The 20,911-nt window shown below is 42.5% G+C and overlaps 1 protein-coding gene across 6 annotated transcripts in view; it reads right to left on the reverse strand.

Annotated features, from left to right (window-relative positions):
* The window catches only part of LOC129619998 (cytochrome b5 reductase 4), a 117,947-nt gene extending 97,240 nt beyond the window's left edge, over positions 1 to 20,707 (reverse strand). Inside the window, exons 1-2 of one of the 6 annotated variants that reach the window (XM_055535580.1) lie at positions 19,900 to 20,685; positions 12,207 to 12,360 (exon numbers count right to left, since the gene is read on the reverse strand). In XM_055535580.1, the coding sequence (XP_055391555.1) occupies positions 12,207 to 12,360; positions 19,900 to 19,974 (229 nt within the window). In that variant the 5' untranslated portion in view covers positions 19,975 to 20,685. Of the gene's footprint in view, positions 1 to 12,206; positions 12,361 to 19,899 lie in introns of those variants that run through there. The other 5 variants (XM_055535579.1, XM_055535581.1, XM_055535585.1 and 2 more) reach the window with 5 other exon arrangements.
* Between the last annotated feature and the right edge of the window lie 204 nt (positions 20,708 to 20,911).

Raw genomic sequence — 20,911 nt, forward strand, 5'->3', positions numbered from 1 at the left:
GAAACGAGAACCAGGTAGCCACTGTCCTGAATATAACTTAGAAATTCAAACTTCACCAAACAACTTCAATGATGGCCAGCTCAATTAGCAAAAGGGCTAAAATAATCTGGTCTGGATGCCTTAGTTTGCCCAGGAAAACTGAAATGGAACGTAATAAAGGTCTCCAGCACTTCAGAAGGTCGACTGGCAAAGTTATCAAAGGTCATCTAATGTGACATTATTATGTGACATTATTAGTACTAGGAAAAATAGTCCTGACATTTAACTAAAAGGAAACTGATGTGTAAAAGCATTAAAAATTAACCAGCAGTCTGAGGAGTCAGTTATACTCTTGAGTATTTGGGGGAAAATATCCACAAATTTTTCCTAGAAAGAATAATGACCAAACATTATTAACAACAGTTACCTTTACTATTCTTAAACTGATTTACAACATACAACAGTATTAAGCAAGGCATCCTATCTCTAAAGGATCAGTTTTTCAACCCCCTCTTTCCTATTTCATGTGATAATTTCCCTGTCTGTGCCTTACGGCTACCGATGACAGTTACCCCAGCTCTGAACTGCCCTGCTACAAAAAAAAGGCCAACTATGTCCTTATGCTTTGAGTTATTTCCTTTTTCTAAAACAAGCAAGCTGCAAGATTAATTAAGATGTAATGATGTGAACTTCCCCGGTGGTGCAGTGGTTAGGACTCTAAATTCCACAGGATGACAAGCCCCTTTGAGGAAATGGGACACACGAACCACTTTTCATCACCTTTGACAGAGCACAGCAAAGAGAGATGTTGCTGGGACTTCCCTGGTGGTCCAGTGGTTAAGACACTGCACTTCCACAGCAGAGGGTGTGGGTTCGATTTCTGCTTGGGGAACTAAGGTCCCACATGCTGTGCAGCATGACCCAAATAGAAAAAAAGAAAAAAATGTTGCCACAACAATTGAATTTTAACAAACTCTTTTAGGGCCAAGTATGGCAATTTAGAACTCCAAAAGGCCCAGACACAAGGGGATTCTGCACCCGCTCAATTCTTTTTTCATGGTCCTGTACCTCATGAGATGATCATGAAAAAGTGTGAACAGGGAGGATTTGAGAAAGGCCCATAGGTGGTCCAGGTGCATAGTACCTGCTCCAAGACTTGCGGCTAGAGCAGGAGAACCAAGACAAGTTTATCTACACTTTAGGCCTGCAGGAGCACAACGTGATGATCAACTACTGGGGAAGGAGCAAGAAATTCACCCATGTCACAGATCAATCCTGACAGGTAGCAAAAGCAGTCTGCTGCTGTTAGGGACAGTAAAGCCTCCCATATGCGAGTCCCTGCACTGATAGCAGGCAAAGGTTAGCTGCTGCTGCAAAGAGCAGGAAACACACATCCTCCTTTACTCTGCACTGACGTGAGGCAAATGCAAGCCAAACACTGGAGGAGGGACAGAAAGCCCACTCAGGCCAGATTCTATGCTGATATGAATCAGATGTCTTCTAGCACTGGAAGACAGGCGGGGAAACTGCTCACCCCCACACCCTCTGCCCTGCTCTCCTCCTCCTCCCCTTCTGATACAAAGGAAAGCTCAGCTGCCACAGAAAAGAATCTCCCTGCATTCTTAAACCCTGCACTGAGTCAGAGGCAGTAGAGAAGTGACAGAATCACTGAGAAAGCTCTGCCCTTGGGGTTCAGGTAACAGAACTGGCCTAAGATTGAGGTTCAAACAGGAAAACTGCAAAACTCCTTCCAGCACCTAAATCTTACATTAAACAAGTAAAAGCAGTCTGCCCCTAGGAGGGGGCAAGAATGTGATGAGAGACCCTTCATAAGTATATAGGGCAAGGTGTCAGCTAAGAGTGGTACTGCTGCTAACTGCTAAGTCGCTTCAGTCGTGTCCGACTCTGTGCGACCCCATAGACGGCAGCCCACCAGGCTCCCCTGTCCCTGGGATTCTCCAGGCAAGAACACTGGAGTGGGCTGCCATTTCCTTCTCCAATGCATGAAAGTGAAAAGTGAAAGTAAAGTCGCTCAGTCATGTCTGACTCTTCGCGATCCCATGGACTTCAGCCTACCAGGCTCCTCCATCCATGGGATTTTCCAGGCAAGAGTACTGGAGTGGGGTGCCATTGCCTTCTCCGAAGAGTGGTACAGAAGCAACTAAAAAAATCCTCCAACACTGAAGGCTTCACATCAAAAACACGGTAGTACTAACCTACTGCGAGAGGAATTTGAAGTCAGTGGTACACCAATGGTAACGATAACCACCACCCCAAACTTAGCTCAACAAACTAGACTGACTCACCCTAATTACCAGAAAAGGTGTACCAGTTCTGAATATAAATACCTAAGGTTCTACTTTTCATCTATAATCAATGTGTAATACTCAATCAAAAAATTACAAGAAACATTTCTCAAAATGATAAAAACCACTTCAAGAGAGAAAAATAGCAACAGACTCACGCTTAGAGATGATGCATATATTGGAACTTATCAGATAGAGACACTGAAATAACTTTTAATATATTAGAAGATCTAGTAGAAAATAAGGTTGACACTTAATAAATGTTCAGACAGCGATGAAAGATGAATTCCTCTGAAGGGCGAATCAGCAGACTGGATACCGTAGAAGAAAGAATAAGTAAACTGGAAAGAATAAGTAAACTGGAAGAAAAGTCAACAGTAATGATTAAATTGAAATACAAAGAAAAAATGAGTGAAAAAATAGAATGGTGCCTTTTAGAGCTGTGGGACAATACAGACTAACATATTTGCAACTGGAATCCCAAAAGAAGTAATGAGTAGAAGAAGTACTTGAAGAGATAATGGCCCCAAACTTAATTTAGAGAACTCCAAGTAGTTCCCTGATGGCTCAGATGGTAAAACGTCTGCCTGCAATGCGGGAGACCTGGGTTCAATCCCTGGGTCAGGAAGATCCCCTGGAGAAGGAAATGGCAACCGACTCCAGTACTCTTGCCTGGAAAAATCCCACGAACGGAGGAGCCTGGTGGGCTACAGTCCATGGGGTTGTAAAGAGTCTGACACGACTGAGTGACTTCATTGATTGAAGTAGAAAATATAAAAGGAAAACTACATCATATTAATAGTCAAACTGCTGAAAAACAAAGCAAAATTTTAAAGGCAGGCAGAGGAGAGAGAAACCTTATATCCTACAGGAAAACAGTTAAGAATAACAACAGAGTTCTCATCTATGCAAACTAGAAGATGGTGTGATATTTTTAAAGTGCTGAGAAAGATAAATGGCTGAACCTAGAATTTTACACCCAATGATAACACATCCCTAAATGAAAGCAAAACAATGACATTGTCAGATGAAGAAAAGCTGAGAATTCGTTGCCAGAAAACCTGTACTACAAGAAATGTGAAAGTCAGGTCTTTAAGGGAAATCTGGATCAACGCAAAGAAATAAAAAGCACTGAAAATGGTAAAAATATGGGTAACTTTTTTCATTTTCTTAATCTCTTTAAAAGATAAGTACGGTCTAAGCAAAAACAGTAATATATTGCAGGATGTATAGAGTATGCACAGTAAATAACAAGGATTAGACAAGACACAAGAGAAAGAAATGGAAGTATAGCCTATATACTCTTATACTATATGTAAAATGGTATAATACTGTTTGAAGGTAGACTGTGATACATTAAAAATGAGTATCATAAACCCTTAGTGTAATGACTAAAACAAAGATGACAAAAAGGTATAAGGAATAAGTTAACAGTGAAGATAAAATGGATCCATTAAAATGTAATGATGACTATGTCAACAATGCAGGAGACATGGGTTCAATCCCTGGGTCGGGAAGATCTCCTGGAGAAGGAAATGGCAACCCACTCCAGTACTCTTGCCTGGAAAATCCCATGGACAGAGAAGCCTGGTAGGCTACAGTCCATGGGGTCGCAAAGAGTTGGACACGACTGAGCAACTTCACTTTCATGTCAACAATAGATGATGCCATTCTAATGGCAGAAAGCAAAGAGGAAGTAAAGAGCCTCTTGATGAGGGTGAAAGAGGAGAGTGAAAAAGCTGGCTTAAAACTCAATATTAAAAAAACTAAGAACACAGCATCTGGTTCCTTCACTTCAAGGTCCCATCACTTCAAATAGAAGCGGAAAAAGTGGAAGCAGTGACAGATTTTCTCTTCTTGGGCTGTAAAATCACTGTGGATGGTTACTGCAGCCATGAAATTAGAAGACACTTGCTTCTTGGAAGGAAAGCAATGACAAACCTAGACAGTGTATTAAAAAGCAAAGACATCACTTTGCCAACAAAGGTCCATACAGTCAAAACTATGGTCTTCCCAGTAGTCACGTATGGATGTGAGAGCTGGACAGTAAGGAAGGTGGAGTGCCCAAGAATTGATGCTTTTGAACTATGGAGCTGGAGAAGACTCTTGAGAGTTCCCTGGACTGTAAGATCAAACCAGTCAATCCTAAAGGAAATCAACCCTGAATACTCACTGGAAGGGGTTTTGCTGAAGCTGAAGCTCCAATACTTTGCTCACCTGATGCAAAGAGCTGACTCACTGGAAAGACTCTGGTACTGAGAAAAACTGAAGGCAAAAGGAGAAGAGGGCAATAGAGGATGAGATGGTTGCATGGCACCACTGATCAATGGACATGAACTTGGGCAAACTCTAAGAGATAGTGAGGGATAGGGAAGCCGGGCATGGTGCAGTCCACGGGGTCACAAAAAGTCAAACACAACTTAATAACAACAACAACATGTCAACAATGGTTGACTCAGGACAGGTGAAGGATTTCTAGAGATCACTGCATCACTTTTACAACTGTGTTTTTTTTTTTTTTTTTTTTTGTAAGTTTGAAACTTTTTCAAAATAAAAGGTTTAACTGAAAATATTAATGACAAAAAATGGCCCTGAAAAAACCTCCAGTATTTACTTAACCCCTGCCAAGTGCAAAGCCTGCAAAAGAAAACATGAAGCTGTACAAGGAAAGATGACATATGAGCTCCATCAGGCTGCAGCTTACATTCTATGAGACCCCAAAATGAATAACTGACCATGAGTATATATCAGAAAACTGTCTAGAAATAACAAATATTTTGATTAAGGAACTGATATATTTCCTATCTCCAAGAGCCAATCATCTGGAAATAGCAAAAATACAAGTTTCTCAACTGGTTACTATTTTGTGAAATCATTAAAATATCCCTACCAAAGGTGGTTTAAAAGTTCTACACATGATTCAAAGGATACTTACTGAGCACTAACCATGAGCCATGCCCTGTACTAGATGCTAGGGGTAGGGAGAGAAACAGTATATTAATACCCTGAAACTCAATTTAAATTAAAAGACAGAAATAGATGAAGTGTCCCAAAAGATAATATATTAGGTGGGTGCAAAAGTAATTGAAGTTTTTGCATTGTTGAAATTTGCCATTTGATATTGGAATACATTATAAATAAATAGTTATGTTACATATAATTTTAATGCACATTTCTTGCTTTTATTTTTTTTTGCTAACGACATTCCTTGCTGTTTATTTTATATTTATTTTAGACTACAGAAATTATGTTAGACAAAAAGCAAATTTGAGTGATTTTCTTATTGGAGTTCAAAATGGGTCATAAAGCAGGGAAGACAACTTGCAACATCAACAACACATTTGGCCCAGGAACTGCTAATGACCATTCTATGGTCGTTTGGCATTTGAAGCAAACTGGAAGGCAAAAAGATCGATAAGTGGGTGCTTCATGAGCTGACCACAAATCAAGAAAATCATCATTTGGAAGTGCCATCTTCTCTTATTCAATGCGACAATAATTTATCAATCGGATTGTGATGTGCAACAAAAAGGTAACTACTGGCTCAGGAGACGGATTGAGAAACTTCAAAGCACTTCCCAAAGCCAAACTTGAGCCAAGAAAAGGTCACAGTCACTGTTTGGTGGTCTGCTGCTGGGTTGATACATTACAGCTTTCTGAATCCTGGCAAAATCATTATACCTGAGAAGTATGCTCAGCAAATCGATGAGATGCACTGAAAACTGCAAAGCCTGCAGCCGGCATTGGTCAACAGAAAGGGCCCAATTCGTCTCAATGACAATGTCCAACTGCATGTCACACCACCGATGCTTTAAAAGTTGGACAAATTGGGCTGTGAAGTTTTGCCTCATCCACCATATTCACCTGACCTCTCACCAACGGACTACCATTTCTTCAAACGTCATGACTTTTTGCAGGGAAGACGCTTCCACAACCAGCAGGATGCAGAAAATGCTTTCTAAAAGTCTGTCTAATCCTGAAGCACAAATTTTTATGCTACAGGAGAAACAAACTTATTTATTGTTGGCAAAAATGTGTTGACTGTAATGGTTCCTATTCTGATTAATAAAAAAGTGGTTGAGCCTAGTTATAATGACTTAAAATTCATGGTGAAGTAAAACTCACTCAGTAGTGTCTGACTCTGCAACCGCATGGACTGTAGCCTGCCAGGCTCCTCTGTCCATGGAATTCTCCAGGCCAGAATACTGGAGTGGGTAGATATTCCTTTCTCCAGGGGATCTTAACAACCCAGGGATCGAACCCAGGTCTCCCACACTGCAGGCAGATTCTTTACCATCTCAGCCACCAGAGAAGCCCAAAATTCATGGTGCAAAACCATAATTACATTTGCACCAATTCTAACAGAGGTCCTATATCAAATGCTGAGGAAGAAAGCCCAGGGGAAGAAGCAAATTCCAAGAGGACCAGGCTAAGAGAAGACTGAAAGGAAGAAACTGTTGGGAGAATGAACTGTGTTTAAATAATGGTTAAACAACTGCCTGAGATCACAGAGGAGGCTGAAGAGAATGGATAGGAGCACATAAAGGGTCAAGACTTAGAAAAGAGTGAGTGAGCCTGAGAGAAGAAAGAATACAGGTATCACTAACTTGAAGTTCCTCATATTCACAATGAATACCTATATGCTACATTTGAGCTTTTTAAAAAAAGAATGTATTTTGATTAATTTTTATTGGAGTATAGTTGCTTTACAATAGTGTGTTAGTTTCTACTGTACAGCAAGTGAATCAGTTATATGTATACATACACACCTTTTCTTTTCCTCACACAGTCACACCATCCAGACTTTGCACATGCTTTTTCTGGAACCTATAATATTGTTCCCTTTCCTCTTTGGTTAACACCCATTTATCTTTCATCTCTGCTCAGTCTTCCACAATCTTCACTCTTAACACAGCAGACCTCTCTTTCACAATACTTCTCAGTCTTGGTTAACACTTCGTGTTCTGCACTAGATTATAAATGCCACAACAGCAGGGGCCACCTCTGTTCTAAATATCCAGGTCACTACCCAGGACCTGGTACAGTGCATGACACATAGGAGATCCCAAGAACTATCGCTTACAAGAGTGAACCAATGCACAGAAAGAGAAGGTAAAACTTATAGCCCAAGTGACAACTACACACAAAGTCACACAAAAAAGTAAAAGCTATACTTCACTAAATTTCTAAAAATAAAAAATAGTCTCAATCCTCATTCAGGTTTTGCAGTAATATCTTATGGAAAAACCTGTATGACTTTTAATTAGTAATGTTATTTAGCACAAGAGGAGAGCTGCAAGTAGTAGGCACTTCACTGTAATTTCATAATGAATTAGTTCACAAATGGCACTCACAAGTGGGTTACGGCACAAAGGCTAAGCCAGGATCCAATCTAGACTTGCTGCTGCTGCTTGCTGCTGCTAAGTCGCTTCAGTCGTGTCCGACTCTGTGTGACCCCATAGATGGCAGCCCACCAGGCTTCCCCGTCCCTGGGATTCTCCAGGCAAGAACAGTGGAGTGGGTTGCCATTTCCTTCTCCAATGCATGAAAGTGAAAAGTGAAAGTGAAGTTGCTCAGTCATGCCCGACTCTTCACGACCCCATGGACTGCAGCCCACCAGGCTCCTCCGTCCATGGCAGTTTCTGGGCAAGAGTACTGGAGTGGGGTGCCATTGCCTTCTCCAAATCTAGAGTTGAATATGATAAAACAGAAAGCAGTGCAATGTAGTTTAAGCATAACAACTTAGAATCAAGTTGCCTAGGTTAAAATAGTGGCTCCATTCTCATCAGCTATGACTTTGGCAAGGTACTCTATTTTCTGTAGTGGCATTAACTCCAGCACCCACTCTACTTCCAGCAACTGCATCACTTTTTGTTCAAGGAGTCATATCCTCCCTGACACTTCAGTCTGGCCCCTCTCTAGGCTACAGGATGAACTTGTAACCTAGGTTTAAGTGAGTAAGTTACACCATTTCCCCCTAAATACAACCACTATTCTAGCAATGAGAACATGATCAAAACTGTGCCGATCAGAGCCAATCCCAATAATATTCTGTTAGTTACTAGATAAAAGGGGTAGAAATCTTCCCTGATGGCTCAATGGGTAAAGAATCTGCTTGCAATGCAGGAGACACAAGAGATGTGGGTTTGATCCCTTGGTCAGGAAGATCCCCTGGAAGAGGAAATGGCAACCTCCTCCAGTAATCTCACCTGGGAAATCCCATGGACAGAGAAGCCTGGTGTGCTACAGTCCATGGCGTCCATAAGAGTCAGATAGGACTGAGCGTGTAATCCAATATCCTGGAGAAGGGAATGGCTATTCATTCCAGTATTCTTGCCTGGAGAATTCCATGGACAAAAGAGCCTGGTGGGCTATATAGTCCATGGGGTTGCAAAGAGTCAGACATGACTAACTAACACTATACTACTGCCGATATTAAATATTACATACTAAAGTAAATATTTTCTATAGAGACATTTTATGTCTCTCTTGGGCTGATCAAGCTGAAATTTGAACTGACATAAAAATGGTGTAATTGTTAGAAAATGAAGAATACTTTAAAAAGGAGAAAAAAAATTTATACCATGATCTGTGGTACAGCTTTAGATTAAAACTTGTGTCCAAACACTATCTCTGACCTACGAAGCTAGATCTGGCATACATTTAAGAAGGTATCATTAATATTTTAAATTAGAACAATTAAGAAGAAAAAGAATTACATTTAGTCCTGTGCTTTCTTCTACTTTCCTAGACGACTGTGTCAGAAATTACCAGTAATCCGTCTCACGTTCATCCTAATTTGTTGCCTTTGACAACATCCTGGGTTATCTATTACCTCCTGAACTTTTGTACGAGCTAAAAACTTTCCTAGTCTCATGTCAATCCACTATACCCACCAGACTGATCTGTCCAAGGTCATCTCTGATCATACTGTTCCCACATTCAAACATCTCCAATAGTTCACACTGCTATCAAAATTCAGAATAAATTTCTCAGTCTGGTTTTCAAGGTTCTCCGCAATCTTCCCTAACATGCCTTTATAGTCTCCTTTCTTATAATTCTCTTAACAGGTAGGCTAAGCTCCAGAACACACCTCCAGCTTTTCTGTGTCTACACCCTTAGTTGTGTGCTTCTGCCTCACTTCCCATTGAAATCCTCAACACTGTTTCAAGGCTTATCTCTATCACAAAAGCATCTCTGATTTTCCTAACCCATGTCTCCCTCCCTGAAATCTGATCTCACTTTCCTTATAGCCCTCATAGGGCACTTCTCTGGGTCTTGTCCAACAGTCATTTACTTTCTCCTGCTAGAGTGGAGGATCCCAGGGCAGTGTCTCAATCAACTGCTTCTTTATTAAAATTAAAAACCAAACTCTGTCAACAGGAAAAAAAAAAAAAAGACATCTTACTTGGCAATCAGGGGAGAAGTCTTATTAATAGGGTAGAATATACTCTTCAATAGAAACTCTAAAAGAATTTAACCTTAAATCAATGACCTCACTGGAAGAGTGTCAGCCCTTCAAATCACTGCGGGAGATATGTAGCTGGAAACAACATGTAGTATGTTTCAAACATACCAAACCAGTCCCTGGTCTCCATCAATATATCAAATGAATAATAAAGTATGGCTGTACTATAACAATGACTCATTTATTTAACAGCATTAGGATGTGAAGGGTTCACATGAGAGACTTTTCTGGAAAAGTGGCTTCCTACTGCAGAAGAAGTAGGAAATGGCAATCCACTCCAGTATTCTTGCCTGGAGAATCCCATGGACAGAGGAGCCTGGGGGGCTACAGTCCATGGGGTCGCAAAGAGTCGGACACGAGTGAGCAACTTCACTCACTGCAGAAACAGGTCAGACATGCCTGTAGCCTGGACCAGCTGAGAGATGCTCATGGGAAAACTGACCTCCACTTCACAGAGGCCAGCAGAAGACACTCAGGAAGAATGGGGACAGCACCTGCTGCCAGTGACCTGCACCTGGTAAATGGGTCTGCAGCACAGACAGAAGGCAGGAAGGGTATTAGAAACAGTTTACTTCCCTGAGAAACTTCCCAAAGAGCATCTGTCTTGGGACAAGCTATCCCAGCCCCTGCTGGAAGGTTCCATACCCTCTGCTGCTGGAAAACATTCTACACACTACTTCCATCTGTAATGAGTTGACTTGTGTATCCCTCAAACTCAGATGTTAAAGTCTTGCAGTACTTCAGAACATGACCTTATGTGGATACAGGGTCAATGCAGATGTAATCAGGTGAGGTCATAATAGAATCCGGCAGGCTCCTCTCCAATATGACTGGTGTCCTTACAAAAACAGCAAATCTGGACACCGACAAGCACACAGGAGGAAAGTCATATAAAGATGAAGTCAGAGATCAGGGTGATTTTCCAACAAGCCAAGCAACTCCAAAGACTGCCAGCAAACCACCAGAAGAAAGGTGAGAAGCATGAAACTGATTCTTCTTCAAGCCCAAAGACAGCTTGATCTCAAAAGTTTAGCCTTCAGATCTGAGAGATAATAAATTTCTGCGCTTCAAGTTACTCAGTTTGTTATATTTTGCCTGTGCCTACTTAGCAAACTAACAGTGCTACTGGTGTCTTTCCATTTATCCTATCCCTGATTGACTGTGACAACCACACACCTATTCAAGTAACCAAATTTCTTGAAAATGATGTGTTGCACTAGTTCAACAAACAAAGGGATGGCCTCAATGTACCAAGCACTGAAGACAGGGCAGGTAACTGACATGGTCTCTGCCCTCATATGGGTGACAGTGTTACCAGGATAACTAACAACAAATGGCTTCCCTGGTGGCTCAGATGGTAAAGAATCTGCCCACGATACGGGAGACCCAGGTTCAATCTTTGGGTTGGGAAAACACCCTGGAGAAGAGAATGGCAACCCATTCCAGTATTCTTGCCTGAAGAATTACATGGACAGAGGAGCCTGGTAGGCTACAGACCATGGGGTCACAGAGTCGGACATGACTGAGTGACTAACACACACACATACCCCAAATCAAAATTATACAGTGATAAAATTACAACAGCGATAACAGCAATAAGTGATGCATTTTCTTTCTTCTTTAAACTGAGGATAGCAAATATACTGAACTCTTTCTGGATGACTCAAGGACTCTGTGGAGACCCAGCGTATAGCTGTAAACCCTTCATTGTTTTTGCTTCCCTCACCATGCCAGGTTGGCAGACACCACGAAATCTACTTTCATCAGCTACTGTTCTACTTCTCTGCTCACTCTCTCCAATCTATCTATTGAGTTGGTCAAAAATTTAGTTCAGGTTTTTCTATAATATCTTACGGAAAAATCTGAATGAACTTTTTGGCCAACTCAGTATTTCCAGTTTGGTGCTTCTAATTTGTTGTGGGCTAGGAAAATCAGGTAACTAATATTGCTAACAAACATGGATTAAGTAATAAAAATTGCTGCAAATGAGAACAAAAGCTCCTGCTTTAATGTGGGCTTTCTGATTTACTTTAGATTCTCAGAGACACTTTTTTCCCATGGAATTCTGTTGTAAGACACAAAGGTGGAACATTAATGCATTTAAACTAGATGTTGCTGAATAATTTCATTACTTTGTATTATATTATCTGTCAAACCCTTGTTTTCTTTCAAAGGGAATACAGTACAGGGATACTGTATGAACAGTGATTTAGAGAGAAATACTGTTCAAATTCAGAATTAAAGAATTTATTTACTGTCCAGCATAAGACATATTTTTACTAACTGCAAATGTTTGTTACTAACTGAAAATTGTGTTTACAGTTACTAACTGTAACTAACGTTTTGTTACTAACTGTGAATCATATTACCAAGTAACAGGGCCAAGAGGTATACGGCATTACAATGGGAAAGCCCGCCAAAACATTCTGCAGTACACAGTAAATTCCACCTACCTCTTATGCATATCCAACAGTCATCTTTTTTGTTGTGTTTTTTAAGTTCTTCTTCAGTTACTTCAATTAACCTGCCTTTTAATCCCGTTAGGTCCTTTCCACTTTTGGTCAGTCGAATCCAATCCATGAGACTTCTGCCCTGTTTCAGAGGGACCTCAAAAAGGAAAAGGGAATAATTCAACGTGGCTTCTTCAAATCAGCTGAATTTCCTTCCCCCTCCTGCTGCTTGTCTTCAGGACACTTCATTACTCTGATTCCCACTCAAAAGGATAAGAAAACAAATCTAAAAATTCTAAAAATCTTCTTCCATCTTAGGAGGGTGTATTAGAATTACAAATGGAACACTAACACCTGGGCCATGAGATGGGGTTTAGAAATTCTGGACACAAATGTCAATCTAATGAAATCACAGTCCAAGGGTAGTACTGAACCCAGAGTCAGAAGAAAAGTTTTGGTCCTGGCTCTGTCACTAATATGTTATAGCTGCTTACTAACTTGGACCAACAATTTTTTGCCTTAAAAAATCAAATGAGATTTGATAGAAGAAAACAGAAACAATTGGCTAACGCTGACTTTCTGGACTTTCAACATACACAGGCTATTAGAACTCACGTGAGATAGAAAGATGTTTTCTAAGAATCCATCCACTGAGAAACAAAGGTTATCAAGTAATAGAAGATAATAAAACTGCCACACTCTAGGGAAGGGGTTGGCAAACTGGCCTGTTCCTGTTTGTTTCTGTGTAGCCCTTGAGCCAAGAATAATTTCTACATGTGGTGGTGCTGGTGCTGGTAAAGAGATTGAGTCCTTATGACATCCTCAAAGCCTAAAATATTTATTATCTGGCCTTGTCCACAAAACTTTGCCTGCACCTGTTCAGAGGGTCTAATAACAAGATGTTTGGGATTTTGCAGGGTTTTGTTTTAATACATTTTCAAGGCTTTTTGATAAGGGGTATTATTATGTCATTAGTATTTTAACCAGTTAAGACACCCTAGTGGAAATTTTTCCACACATCTAACCTGTATAACTAGTATGTAACATAGTACCAGATAACTGTTTAATGTAAAAGCAGTCACATTATTCGAGGAAGCTTATTGCTATAGACTGAATGTTTGTATCCCCCTACCAAATTAGGTTGAAATGCTGATCCTTAATATGCTGGTACTAGGAAGTGGCACCTTTGATGGGTGATGAGGTTGTTGGGATTAAGGCCCTTATAAAAGAGGCCATATAGAGACCTCCCTCAGCTCTTCCACCAAGTAAGGACACTGAAAAGATGGCTGCTGCTGCTAAGTCACTTGAGTCGTATCCAACTCTCTGCGACCCCAGAGATGGCAGCCCACCAGGCTCCCCCGTCCCTGGGATTCTCCAGACAAGAACACTGGAGTGGGTTGCCATTTCCTTCTCCAATGCATTAAAGTGAAAAGTGAAAGTGAAGTCACTCAGTGGTGTCTGACTCCTAGCGACCCCATGGACTGCAGCCTACCAGGTTCCTCTGTCCATGGGATTTACCAGGCAAGAGTACTGGAGTGGGCTGCCAATGCCTTCTCCAGAAAAGATGGCTACAAAACAGGAATCAGGCTCTCACCGGACACAAAACTGGCCAGTTTTGCACTGATCTTGGAATTCCCAGTCACGATGAGGCAAGAGGCAGGTGGGCCCCCCCAGGGTAAAGTCATTGAAGATTCATTCCTGGTGGACCAAAACTCCAAGACTAGAAAATCTGGACAACTGAGAAAGATCTCCCTGACTACATCTGTGCAGAAAGGCTCTTTGGAAGTCAAAAGGGGACTGATGCCAACTGATGCTCTTTACCCATAGGCTCATTGTCCATCTTGGCTAAAAGATGTCCCCCCACACATGGGAAGAGTCTGAGATATATCAAATACAGTCTCTGAACCAGGGAAATCAAAATGACTGGCCAAAGGAAACCCAGAAGATATGCCCCATGTAAGTAATTCAAACTGCCATGAGGGTGAGGTGAAGTGAAGTGAAGTTGCTCAGTCATGTCTGACTCTTTGTGACCCCATGGACTGTAGCCTACCAGGCTCCTCCATCCCTGGGATTCTCCAGGCAGGAATACTGGAGTGGGTTGCCATTTTCTTCTCCAGGAGATCTTTCCAACCCAGAGATCGAACCTGGGTCTCCCATATTGCAGGCAGACGCTTTATCATCTGAGTCACCAGGGAAGTATGATTCAGCAACTCTCTCTTAGCCTGCCTGTGTGTCTATCCACGTGTACTGTACTCTTTTTCCTCCCAATAAATACTTTACTTGTTTCACCACTTCCCGTCTTTGTGGGAATTTTTTCTGCAAAACTGAAGGTCCAGGGCCTTGTCACTGACCGCTAGTCTATTGGCTAGGATTCAGTGTTTTCACTGCCACAACTCAAACTCTGGCCAGGAACCAAAGCCCCGCTTCAAGCTGCTGCAGGTCGAGCTGACCTGAGATCAATTAGAAGTGTGAGAAATAAGTTTCTGTTGTCTATGAGGCACCTATGGTATTCTGTTAGAGAAGCCCAAAGGGACTAAAACACTTAAATATCTCAATTCCCTAAATCATATCTATTTTAGACATTCAATTGTCCTCAAAATAGCCAGGTTAATAGGTCTGTGGTGCCTTGGCAACTTCACATTCCTTCTTACTAATACTCATCATCCATCCTTACCATCACTAACTACAACTCTCTAGGTCTCTTGGTCTTCATAAATGAAGTGTGAGAACACATATGATTTTTCCTTTCCCAAACCAAAATCACTTCTCTTTCACCATTCCACACCTGTAGGGTAGTTAAAAGTTATCTTTTGGAAATGCAGATCTAATCCAGGGCCCTGCCTCCTTCAGTGGCTCCTCATATTTCTTATAATGTTTCTAAATTCCCTACAGAGGTTGACCAGGCCCTTTATAATCTGGTCAGAGTTGACTTCACTAGCTCCATGTCTGAACTTTTGTCCCTTCCCATTCTATGCATTGCAAGTGTGCATGTTCAGTCAGTCTCATCCCACTCTTTGCAACCCCATGGACTGTAACCCGCCAAGGTTCTCTGCCCATAGCATTTCTCAGGCAAGAATACTGGAGCGGGTTGCCATTACCTCCATCGGGGGATTTTCCTGACCCAGGGATCCAACCAGTGTCTCCTGCATATTTTGCATTGGAAGGCGGATTCTTTACCACTAAGCCATCTGGGAAGCCATTCTATACTTTGCTATGCTGTGCTTAGTCCTTCTAGTCGTTCAGTCGTGTCCGACTCTGTGACCCCATGGACTGTAGCCCACCAGGCTCCTCTGTCCATGGGGATTCTCCAGGCACGAATACTAGAGTTCTATATTTTAGGCAAATGGAAAATGATTCGCCCCTCCCAGCCACAGACATTACTTCCTTCAGAAGCTTTCTCTGGCATCAACTTCTTCATGGTCATAACAGACTATTATAGTCCTTAGGCATTTATAACTGTGAAGTCCACTGGATTAAACTCTTTGAAAACAGAGCTGTTGGGGCCCAGTGCAGGCCATGCAAGATGAATACTTGGACCACCCTCTTGGTCTCTTTGAAAGCAGGAAACAAATCTCCCCTGTGGAAGGTGCCCTTCCTGTACTGGAAGGTAGAAAGACATCCTTCTCTCAGAGATAGGAAATTTGGGGCCCAGAAGACTATAAGCAAGCCGTGTTACTTCTTTACTAATCTACTACCCAAGCCCAAACTCTGCTTAAATTCCTTACTAATTAAGTACCCAGACCCAAGTTTCTTTGTGCCATCAATTCCTCTCAAATTTGGTATCATGCAGGGCCCTGTTGGGCTCCTTAGCTTTTCTGTGTCCCTCACTTTTTTGATTATCGGAAACAGCCTTCACTAAGCCTCTGTGACCTTCCCTGAGTTCCAATGGACAGATCCAAGCAGTTGCTAATTAGGGAAGGGATGGGTGGTGAGACCAGGGAGAAACAGTCAAGAGCAGTCTTGGGGCAAGGTTCTGTTTCCCCATCAAGTCTGCATGCTCAGTTGCTTCAGTCGTGTTGACTCTTTGCAACCCTATGGACTGTAGTCTGCCAGGCTCCTCTGTTCATGGGATTTCCCAGGCAAGAATACTGGAGTGGGTGCCATTTCCTCCTCCAGGAGATCTACCTGACCCAGCGATCAAACCTGCATCTCCTGTGTCTCCTGCATTTCAGGAGGATTCTTTACCCACTGAGCCACCTAGGAAGCCCAACAGTATCTTTGAGCTGTTTTGCAGAAAGTGAAACCCCTTCTAGGTGGGGGAAGTTATGGTATGCTGCCCACAAGCATATAGACCCCCAGAGCAGATGGACCTGAAGGTTGTCAATGTTTACTCCTATTTGTTGTTGTTCAGTCGCTCAGCTGTGTGTCTGACTCTTTGCGACCCCGTGGACAACAGCACACCAGGCTTCCTTGTCCTTCACTATCTCTAGGAGTTTGCTCAAACGCATGTCCATTGAGTTGATGATGCCATCCAACCACCTCATCCTCGGTTGCCACCTTCTCCTCCTGCCCTCAATCTCTGTCAGCAGCAGGGTCTTTTCCAGTGACTCCTATTTACCTCACCACCAACCCATCGGAAGAACTGTCCACGAGCTGATCACACCCTTTTTTACCACAAAACTTGTCACTATCTTGCCCAAGTTAGGACACTCGGTTTTGAGGACAGGAGCCATGTCTCCCTTTGCCTGGCAAAGCAATAAAGCTATCCTTTGCTACTTCACCCAAAACTCTGTCTCCAAGATTTGATTCAGCACCAGTATACATGGAAGCTGAGCTTTCAGCATCAAATTTATTGTCTAAAAGCTTAAAAGCATGAATAAAATTTAAATCTTTTCTACTGCTAATCTGTCTTGTGTCAACTTTATCAGTCTAGCCACAAGAACTCAAGAGGGATGAATAAAAGTGGAAATTTCTCCCTTCCCAAAAGAGACCATATCTCCAGCATATGGTAGGTTCTCAATAAATACTTATTAGTTGGTTATTAGAAATAACATTAGCTACCATACTGAGTGCATTCTCTGCACCAGGCACTGTGCTACGGGTTTTTCCACACAGCAATCCCTCAACAATCAATGAGGTTTGCGTAAAAGCCTACAAGCTAGTAACATCTAGTAAGTGCTTACCATAACCCAGGACTGTGCTGAGAAAAACATTAGCTCATTTAATTCTATGAACAATCCTATAAAATGGGTATTATTCATATTATTCCCATTCACAGCTGAGGAAAGAGACTCAAAGAGGCTAAAAGGTAGGGATGGAAACAGAATGAGTCTTTCTCACTCAAAAGTCCATGCTTCTAACAATTATGATACACAAACTTCCCCAACTAAGTTCTGTCTTCTCATCTACAACCCATTTCATACAATCCTGACACAGGTTCTCACATGTTCCAGATTAGCCTGTTTTGAAATTGAGCAAGGCCCTGAGGGACCCTCCCGGGTTCATGTCCCTACTTCTTGTTTCTAGAAAAAGCTTTAGCCTCCGAGGCCTTCCCAAATTCCAAAGAGCAGTCTCAAACAGCTAATAACTACAGATGTGAGAAAATGCAGAAACCAAGGAACATTGGTCAAGCAAGAAAATAACATAGTCACAGGACTCCTAGTCCCTCCTGAATGGATATAGTTAACAACCTAACGTCCTTGAGTTGTTTTAAAGAAACCAGAACCTCAAGGGATAGAAACTGCTAACCACAAGCATACAGACCCTAGACTGGCTGGAACAAGACAGAGGATTGAGATTTCTAAAATATCACTATGTTACCTCACCAGCAACCAAACAGAAGAGATCCACAAGCTAACCATGTACCCTGAGACTCTCATCTCAAATGCGGAATTTAAAAATCTTTGCCTGAAAGCCATCAGGGAGTTTGGGTCTTTTGGTCATTAGCTGCCTGTTCTCCCTGCTTCTTGTTGTTCAGTCACCAAGTCGTGTCCAACTCTTTGAGACCCCATGGACTGCAGCATGCCAGGCCTCCCTGTCGCTCACCATCTCCCAGAGTTTGCCCAAGTTCATGTCCATTGCATCAGTGATGCCATCCAACCACCTCATCCTCTGTCACCCTCTTCTCCTCTGCCTGCTTGATACCCTGCAAATAAAAGCTGTACTTTCCTCCACCACAACCCAGTGTCAGTGGATTGGCTTTGCTGCATGTCAGGCAAGTGAACCCAAGTTCAGTTCAGCAACTAGTTCACAAAGCGGGGGGGGGGGGGGGGGACACAAAAATCAGTGTGAGTGTGAATCGCACAATAAACTTATTTTATTCACTTTCTGGACCCACTCACTCACCTGTGAGTGTTTGGGTCAGTATCATTTCCTTTAAATGATACTGAGAACATGGCTGGTAGTTTTAAAGGAGAAGGGGAGCAACTCTCATATTCTAATTCAGAGGTTCTTTCTTTGCAAAGTTTCTACTATTTAGCCAAGCATTTAAGGAGAGCAACAGGTCAAACCCCAAGGAGAGGACAAGTGATTGGATGGTTGGCTGATACATGGAACAATAAAAGAAAAGTCACCATCAGAGTCATACCATATAAGCCTCTTTCAAGGCAGCATTTCTTAACCTCAGTTTCCTTTGCTGTGAAATGGCAATAACAAAAGCACCCACTTCACAGGATCACTGGAAAGATTACACAGGGTAATACATGTAAAGCACTCAGGCTGTCAGTAAGCACTTAATCAATTTCAGCTATATTATTATAGTTGGGGTTTGAGACTTCTGAAAGGCTAATGAAAGCTACAGATCTCTGAACCCATAATTCTGACCTAGGGTCAAGCTCCAGGTCCATGTGGAGAAAATAAAGTTAATGAAGTTCCCAAATGATGTTAATGCTAAAGACTCAAGAGTCCAGAAATGAAGAAAGAAATGGCCTGATCAGGCGGAAGTCTTGAAAACAAAACATGAAGATGTGGTTATAGAATGAGGAACTAACAACAGGAGCAAGCAACATTCATATTGCAATAAACATGAGAGACAATTTCATTAAATTCTGCAAATATAAAACACATTTTTATCCCACCTGTTAGTAACTATGTTCAACAAAAACTTAAAAGAACATTATATTAGCTTCAAAATTAGCAAGAGATATCAGTAGAAAAGACAGTGATAAAACAATCAAGTACCAGAGGAAGAGAGAAAGGCAGTGTGACTTGGAGAAGTATCCCTAAATCTAACAGTAGGTTTGTATATAGAAATTTGTTCTCTCTTCTCCAATCTTCCCTAGCTCCTGGAGTCCCCACTCTTGGCGGGATAAACACTGGTCACTGCTGCTATTGCCCAGCCTTTCCCCTCTTCTAGGGAACCCAGATCGCTCACAACTTCTTCGGAAAGTGAACAAAAGAACGGAGAGCAGGTTATGTTGAAGGAAGGAAGCCGATAGAGTACCTAACAATATGGGAAGCACGGAGCCTGGCATTACCTTATATCTGAATCTGATTAATGGGAAAAAGAGTTGGAAGAAGGGAATTGACAGAACGGGATAAAGGGATGGGAAAGAAAAGGGAGCAGCTGGTAAGAGATGGAGGTTAAGAGAGTTCCAGGACTGGAGAACGCATGGGATCTGAAAGAGATCGCCAGCAAGGGTAGGAGGGGATGAAAGCCAGAGGCGGGGACAGGAGGTGGGAGAGGGTACGTAAGGAGAGAACGGACTGTGCCGGAGCCTGAGATCCCGGCAGGAAGAGAGGACTGCAGCGCGCTTACCTTGCTACGCCCCCCGGAGGCGACGCGCTGCTGCGAGCTGGGGCCCGGGAAAGACTGGGAAGGGACGTTCAGCATCCTGGACCCCTGGCCCGGGCCTTGCCCGGGGTCCGCCGCCCGACTCGACAGCTCAGCTCAACGCCTGTGGAGTAACACCTCCCGCTCCGGCTCCGAGGCCGGGCAGAGGCCAAGCCCCCGACCCACTTCCGGGGTCGTCCAGGGTGAGGCGCGCCATGACGCAGCACGTCGAGGCTGCGTGAGGCGGAGCCAACGGGGCGAATGGAGAGCGGGCAGGGGTGGAACCAGTGCAAACTACGCAAGCCGCGTTCGTCCTGCACCCTGAATTTCAGCACTGCAAGGAGGTGACAGCTATTCCATGGAAAGATTAAAGAGTGAAACTGTTGCTAAGCCTTGGTGCTGACCGAATCTGAGAATAAATTTTTAGAGATGCCTGTGAACCCAGAACACAACTGTCTGTCCATTGTTAAAGCACTACCATCACACTGCTTGAAATATGGAATAAAATAACACTGTTAAGGCATTTTGATTTGCCAGAAACTCTCTTTTAAGGAAGGCACCAATCTGTACAGAAAAGAGAACTTTTAAGAGCTGAGATGTCAAATGCAAACAGGCACTCCTGTGAGGTGCAGAGAACACTTAACCTCTAGGAACTCTCGCTAATGACTAGTGCACGAGTTGAAGAGGTTAGTAGTCTCGCTCTGCTCCATTCACCCACTGACAAGGTCTTCCTCATCTAACTTCCTCTCTTTCTTGAAAGATAGAGCGAAATGTAGACTAATGCAGCTTACCCCCGAATGTTGTGTTGCATAGTTAGCCAAGTTTAAGAGTCAGATAGGTTTAGTTTCATGGCAGCCATGAAATTAAAAGACGCTTACTCCTTGGAAGGAAAGTTATGACCAACCTAGACAGCATATTCAAAAGCAGAGACATTACTTTGCCAACAAAGGTCCGTCTAGTCAAGGCTATGGTTTTTCCAGTGGTCATGTATGATGTG

Source organism: Bubalus kerabau, chromosome 9 (assembly GCF_029407905.1).
Source record: "Bubalus kerabau isolate K-KA32 ecotype Philippines breed swamp buffalo chromosome 9, PCC_UOA_SB_1v2, whole genome shotgun sequence".
Taxonomy (NCBI): Eukaryota; Metazoa; Chordata; class Mammalia; order Artiodactyla; family Bovidae; genus Bubalus; species Bubalus kerabau.